This window comes from Engraulis encrasicolus, chromosome 6, assembly GCF_034702125.1.
Source record: "Engraulis encrasicolus isolate BLACKSEA-1 chromosome 6, IST_EnEncr_1.0, whole genome shotgun sequence".
Lineage (NCBI taxonomy): Eukaryota > Metazoa > Chordata > Actinopteri > Clupeiformes > Engraulidae > Engraulis > Engraulis encrasicolus.
This window is the reverse complement of record NC_085862.1, coordinates 28619495-28626994: the sequence shown is the minus strand read 5'-3', so window position 1 is coordinate 28626994 and position 7500 is coordinate 28619495. Positions and strand designations below refer to the sequence as shown.

General features: G+C 49.2%; 1 protein-coding gene across 1 annotated transcript in view; it reads left to right on the top strand.

Moving 5' to 3' along the window:
* lrp8 (low density lipoprotein receptor-related protein 8, apolipoprotein e receptor) overlaps positions 1-7500 on the top strand; it is a 259609-nt gene that overhangs the window by 180268 nt on the left and 71841 nt on the right. The window contains exon 5 of the mRNA XM_063201195.1: positions 5981-6436. Coding sequence (XP_063057265.1) covers positions 5981-6436 — 456 coding nt within the window. The remainder of the gene's footprint in view (positions 1-5980; positions 6437-7500) is intronic.

The window sequence follows — 7500 nt, the reverse complement described above, 5'->3', positions numbered from 1 at the left end:
AACCTTTACAACTGGCTCTCACTCTCTCCCTGTACTTGTTTTTCTTCTAAATGTCTTCTAAATGTGTCTTTGTGACTTTGTGTGTGTGTGTGCTCATATGCTCGCGTGCGTGTGTGTGTGCGTGTGCGTGTGTGTGTGTGTGTGTGCGTGTGCGTGTGCGTGTGCGTGTGCGTGTGTGTGTGTGTGTGTGTGTGTGTGTGTGTGTGTGTGTGTGTGTGTGTGTGTGTGTGTGTGTGTGTGTGTGTGTGTGTGTGTGTGTGTGTGTGTGTGTGTGTGTGTGTGTGTGTGCGCGCGCACCCGCATGTGTGTGTGTGTGTGTGTGTGTGTGTGTGTGTGTGTGTGTGTGTGGGTGCGTGCATATGTGAGGGGTGAGGGCAGATCCGCTGACAGCTTTGGCCGGGCCCGGGACAAAAACATCTGAAAGGCCGGCCCACTCATGTAATGAGGACCCAATTCTGGGCTCCTCCTCTCTCTGGGCCCGAGACGACTGACCCCATTTGTCTCTGCCTCCTGTCTGCTTCCGTGGGTTACGGGGATATGCCCTAAGCATGTGTTTGTCTGTGTCAGTGCATCCAACATGGCCTCCAGTAAGCTTGCCAGCTATCCAGACAACCCAGCGCATGTATGGGGCTCTCTGATCTCCTTCTTGTTGCGCAAGCTTACAAAGGCCTTCACTTCAAAGGAGCTGGATGCATTTTAAGCACCTACTAAGTGGTCAGACCCAGGAGATGTCATGGATTGCACTACTTTGACTGAATCTCACTTATCTTTATTTTGCTCTCTCTCTCCTCTCTGTTGCCTCCCTCCCTCCTCCCTTCTATCTTCCTCACTACTCTCTAGCTATCTCTCTATCCCTCTCTTTCATGCACTCTCATACAAAGATGTGCAGACATCAAAAGGCAGACTCATTATCTCTCTCTCTTGCTCTCTCTCTCTCTCTCTCTCTCTCTCTCTCTCTCTCTCTCTCGCCCTCTCTCTCTCTCTCTCTCTCTCTCTCTCTCTCTCTCTCTCTCTCTCTCTCTCTCTCCCTCTCTCTCTCTTACACACAACACACTCATGTACTGTAGTTCCAACTCCCAGCAGGCAGGCCCAAAGCTCCTCAGGATTGGCTGTCAAAAGGCGGACTCCTCTGCTTTCTGAAGCGGCGGCAAATCGCCCTAGAAGGCCCTGGGAGTCTCCACGTCCACTAAATGAACCCCTGACATCCCAGAGCCGCGACGCCATACATCACCCTCTACCTCAAGCTCCTTGTTATTCCTCCACGCGAGCGGCGGCTTGGCTTCCACTCCCTTAGGGAAAGAAGGGATGCCCCCCGCCGTTGTGCGGAGCTTGTTTCTGTAATGATATTAAGTGGTAATGCTGGCTCATAGAGGACGCCCCATTAACTCCACTCTCTCTCTCTCTCTCTCGTTCTCTCTCTCTCTCTCTCTCTCGTTCTCTCTCTCTCTCTCTCTCTCTCTCTCTCTCTCTCTCTCTCTCTCTCTCTCGTTCTCCATACACTGCCTAGCCTACAGTACACTACACCCCCGCTCGCTGGAAAGATGCAGCGCCTTTTATTTCCGAGCGTAATGTTCTGAATCGCGTACGCACGGGCTTCTCTTCTCTTGACATCTCAATTCTCTGGCAGATTTTTTTTCTCTTTTTTTATAGAATAGTATCTCTATGGAGTTTGCGACTCCTTTTTTTCTGCGGTAAATCGCCATGCTCTTCATGACTTGATGAAACAATCATCGATCGGATATTATTCTTACACCAACCTCTGATTTTTTTTGTCAGAATTGCTGTGAACAACGTGTAATGAAATCGCTTGCGTTAATGCAAAAACAACAGTGTAGTCCGCGTAATAACATGTAATCATGGACGACTGGGTACTTCAGTCGGACACGCTTGCAAGAGCTGAGGAGAGCTGGGGTAGATTGAACACTGTGTTTTTCTCTATACTGTAATTGCATACGTTCAGGGGGCATAGCCGGCAAAGCCTCCGAGAGCATCCGAGGGGGAGAGGGGGAGAGATAGTGTTGCCTCAAGGCCAGAGGCAAAGAGTTTTAGCCTCCTAAGGAGCCCAATGGGAGACAGTGAGAATCACACTGAGCTCTCTCAGTGAACTTCCCCTACATATTCATAAATAAGCCAAGGCTGTACCTGCCTTTGCTTCTTATTCTGAAACAGTATCAGCTCTTAGGGAAGAGACAGACAGTCAGTCAGAGAGAGAAGGAGAGAGAGAGAGAGAGAGAGAGAGAGAGAGAGAGAGAGAGAGAGAGAGAGAGGGAAAGAGAGAGAGAGAGAGAGAAGGAGAGAGAGAGAGAGAGAGAGAGAGAGAGAGAGAGAGAGAGAGAGAGAGAGAAATCTGTTGACTTGACTCTTAGGGACCAGAAGGCCATATAGGCTATAGGACCTGACCAGAGGAGGGAGAGTAAATGTGAAAAAACGAGTGGACAAGTTCAAGAAAGGATGTGTGTGTGAGACACACTGATGTGGGCTGAGAAAGATGAGAAAGAAACGGTGAGAGAGCCGACTCAATTCCCTCTTCCATCCTCAGGCCCCCAGCGCCTACTGTAAGCAGGCAGGCAGGCAGCCCCCACCTGACGCTGAGCCCAGCCAGGCAGCCTGAGCCGGAGCCTGAGCCGGAGCCTGAGCCAGCGCCAGCGGAGGACATTTTCCATGCCACTGACTTCCAGCCCTGATGTGCTGAATTGGGGTGTCTTATTAGATATCACGCTCCAAAAACTATGGGGCCTCATGAATCATAAGCCAGAAATGTGTGTGTGTGTGTGTGTGTGTGTGTGTGTGTGTGTGTGTGTGTGTGTGTGTGTGTGTGTGTGTGTGCGTGCGTGCGTGCGTGCGTGCGTGCGTGCGTGCGTGCGTGCGTGCGTGCGTGCGCGCGTCTGCGTGTGCGTGTGTGTGTGTGCGCGTGTGCGCGTGCGCGTGTGCGTGTGCGTGTGTATATGTGTGCTTGTGTGTGTGTCTGCAGGCGCGCACGAGCGTCTGTGCATGTACAAAGTTCATGTGTGCGCATGAAAGAATGTGATAAAAGAACGAGATTGCTGTAGACGGAAAAGACAAAGGCAGGCCTGGTAGAGCAAACACAGACAGCGAGATGAGGAAAATGAGTGTAAATAGTCACTGTAGGGATAGTGTTTGAATTTGCGGGCTGTGTGGGTGTGACGTGAGAGCGCTTTTGTCTGGCGCTGTCTGGGTTGGCATACCAGTAGGGGATTGGTAAAGTGTCAGTTTTTATAACGTTTCCTCCTCATTTGCATTAGCTGAAGGTCACAGGAATGTTGAATGGCATACAGCTCTATCTGCGCTGCGCTGCGCCAGCCCACCTGGCTGTGTGAGGGAGGAGTAGGAGGAGTAGCTGGACTCTCTGGAGAATGGACAGGAGGTGAAGGCCATCTTGGATTTTTTTGTTCCCCTATCCCTGCCTACCTACACAATGCCACCTTTGAAATCCATTCATGGAGCTCATGGAGATCTCACTGATGCCTTTGCCATTTATCAGCCCCAAAGTCTCACAGGCTTTTGTGCAATAAGGACAAGCGGGCCGATTACGGAACGTTTGCTGAGTTGTTTTCTGGTGCGTGTCTAACCATGCTGTAGAACTTTTCTTGCCTTTCCCACAGGCAGTTTGGCTGTAATATACACACACATCATGCTTCTTTCTGTGTTAGATTTATTTTACAAGGTCAGGCTCATACAATACGGACACTATGTAGCCGCAAAGCCTTTAAACTTTAAAGCTGTTATTACTCTTAATAGTGTTGTCCTCAATCATATCCTGTTCAAACATACCGCGAACCTCAAATCTGTATACAAGTCAAATCCAAACAATGCAACACAGGGCAATGTGCATGCTGTGCTAAAGCTCTCAACTACCGTTGACAAAGCTGGATTTCTGTGTACAATGCTAAAACCAGTTTGCCCTTTTCCAAAGACCCCCTAGCTGTCCTTCACAACACACACACACACACACACACGCACACACACACACACACACACACACACACACACACACACACATACATGCGCGCGCGTGCGCACACACACATGTACACACACACACACAGACACAGACACACACACACACACACAAACACACACACACACACAGTGTTTGATGTCTCCCCCATGCCCTTGAGAAAGATGGCGAGTAAGCTAACTGTGCTTTAGCATAACAAGATAATCCAGCGGTGACAACCTGCTCTCAATATTGTTGTGGGATTAGCGCTCCTCTCCCCAGAGCCCGCGACCGGCAGGCATCTCAGGCGTTTGATGTTTTATTCAGGCACATTTTTTTTCCCTTGGCTAACCAACACTCAGGATTAAGAGGACACTAATAACGGTGTGGAAATACCTGTCTAATGGCGCTTGTTGATTTGTTTACTTTAGCGCAATTAGGCGCGAGCGTACTGTAAGCTAATGTGCCGCATCTCGCCGCGGAAAATAACATTAGCGTCGCGCATCCGACGCCGACGGTCGTTACTGTAATGGGGCCTCTCTGAAGAGGGCCGAGAGGTCGGGAGACGGAGGAGGGGAAATGAAGTGGGCGAAATGAGAGCGCGCCCAACGGAAAAAGGGCAAGCGTGACCTTTTCCAGCACAAACACAAATCCCATTGATTTCTTGTCCTCCACTGCAATTTGATAATGTCACAGTTTTGATGATGAAAGCTATTTCTTTTTCATTGTTGTTGTTTGCATGTGCACCCAGTGCTCTTTTCGATACCCGTAGACAAAGGTCCACACTTGTGGGCTGCTTGTTCCCAAGTATTCAGAAGGGTGTTAAGTGCACATGTACACAGGTGCTGTTGCACACGATTGCAGACTTACAGATGTCAAAACCCATGGGTGTTTAGGAGCGCATGTGGCCATGTATATGTCGAAAACAATGTGCTCTGTCTGCAAAGAACCTGTCATAGCGCAGAGCTCCATGACAAGTGCTGTCCCCTACGTCTACTGTTGTTCACTCTCTCTTTCTCTGTCTCTCTCTTGCATGCATCTCTCACACCCACTTCCTTTCACTCTTAGTCTTTTTTCTACTCTCTCTCTCTCCCTTTCTCTCTCTCTCGCTCTCTCTCTCACACACACACACAGACACACAAACAAACACACACACACACACACACACACACACACACACACACACACACACACACACACACACACACACACACACACACACACACACACACACACACACACACACACACACACACACACACACACACACACACACACTCTCTCTCTCTTCCCTCAGTTTTCCCCATAAGCTGAGTTGCAGACATAGCGCCAGCCAGCCAGCCGGAGTGGGCAGAGTGTAAATCTCAATCCCATCAGAGGGCTGTCTCTCAGCGACTCCTCGATGCGGTCTGACCCCATTAAAAAGGGGAGACAGGCCCTTTACGGCCGCATACCGAAACACGTTTAGTGTCTGACACCGTCTGCAGGCTTTGCCAGTGGCCTCAGGGTCAACCGCCGCACGAATTAAAGTCGATATACCGGTCCAGGGAACTCTGCTTAGTATGGTCAGAACACCCGCCAGCAGGTCCAGCACGCCTCCTTCCAGTTGCCGTCAGAACTTGTTTATGCTGCCATTTTGAACTCTTTGTGTATTGTTAGAGCAGCAGGGGCTAGTCTGAAATAGCATGATTGATGGAATAAAAATACATTTTGTGGTGAGGGGAGACAGAGAATTGTTTATTTTGTTTTTTTTTCCGCGTCTGTTGTCTGAAAGAGTAGACTATGGATCGCTCAACCCTAAGTAGCAGTCATCTTGTGCTGTTGTTTATATTTTTTTGCAATGGGCTTTTTGTGTTTGGGGGATTTTTGCTTTGAAGGCTCAGTGAGCACCCACACTACAGTTCAAATTGGTGTCAGAAGCTGAAGTACTGTAAAGTGATGTTTATTGACACTGAATGTGCTAACAGCGTCTCTCTCCCCCACTCTGCCACTCTGTCCTCCTGTCAACCCTTCCCACCTTAGACGCCAAGGCCTGCCCGGCCAAGGAGTTCCAGTGCCGCAACAGGAAGTGCGTGGCGCCCACCTTCGTGTGCGACGGAGATGACGACTGCGGCGACAACAGTGACGAGGAGTCGTGCGCCGGGACGGCCGCCGGGGACGGCAAGGGCGGACCAGGAGGAGGCGGAGCCAGCGACGGCGGCGATGGCGGCGGCAAGTCCACGCGCACCTGCGGCCCGCACGAGTTCCGCTGCAACGACTCGGAGTGTATCCCCGGGCTGTGGAGCTGCGACGGGGACCCCGACTGCGGGGACAAGTCAGACGAGCTGCCAGAGCGCTGCAGCCGGCGCACGGAGCCCCAGAAGCCGCGATGCGCCTCGGCCGCCGAGTTCCAGTGCGCCAACGGAGACTGCGTGCACCTGAGCTGGAGGTGCGACGGCGACGCGGACTGCAGGGACAAGTCAGACGAGGCCAACTGTCGTAATTACAACTTTCTCTATACAACCATTTTCAACTACTTGTGTGCCGTTATTTACAGTGCCAGGGGCTTTTGATTGATTGGGCTCTAAATGCTGTGATTTTCTTGGCTGCTGTCTGAAAGAGGCAGTAAGTGGCTTCCTAGATCAGACTGAAGTAGTAGTTTCATGCGCTGTTGTTTCCATGTTGTGATGTTTGTTGTTGTTTGTTGTGCTATCATATGTGTGAGTGGGATTACAGGATATTTTTTTTCGTCCAGAATAGTAATGATAAAAGACTCATTAATACATACTTTACTCTGTATAGTTATATTTTTGATATCTGTATATTGCATTTAAAAATGTGACAAATACACATACAGATTCAGCCAAGAGACAAGAATCCTGGTTTCAGCATCTGCAATTCAGAATCATGTACAGTATCACATGTACAGAAATGACCCACTACACATCATTAATTAACAAGGCCAGTTGTCATTGAATTTGGTCCTTTAATAATTATTATATGGTATAATAGCTTGGTATGAATATATTTATATGCCTCAAAGAATTGAGTATAATTCTCTTGATATATTCAATCTCTCCGTCTGTTTTCGTTGCGTTTCCATATGTAGACATTGACTGTTCCATCTTATGCATTCTGCCTGTGTACATGTTGCTTCCTTAACATTTGTCTTTGAAAAGAAAACATAGCACTGAATTTGACCTTTCTTGCTTGTAGCATGATGGTGCACAGAAGAGTGCACGATACCGCAAGACCTTGTTTTCTTTCGATGTGGGCAGAATGTTGGTCTGAACTAAATGCTAGGAAGCAGGGTTCACACCAGAGCCACATCTATTGAATACAGATAGCAACATGACCAAAACATTGCATTCTGGGAAGTGGGTTGTTTATGTGTATGTTTTCATTCCTTTCCCGTTGTATTTGTGTGTGTTTGTGTGTGTGCGTATGCTTTCCTACGTGCATTTGTGTGTGCATGCATGTGTGGGTGTGTGTGTGTGCATGTGTGCGTGTGCGTGTGCGTGTGCGTGTGCGTGGGTGGGTGTGTATGTGTGGGTGTGTTTGTC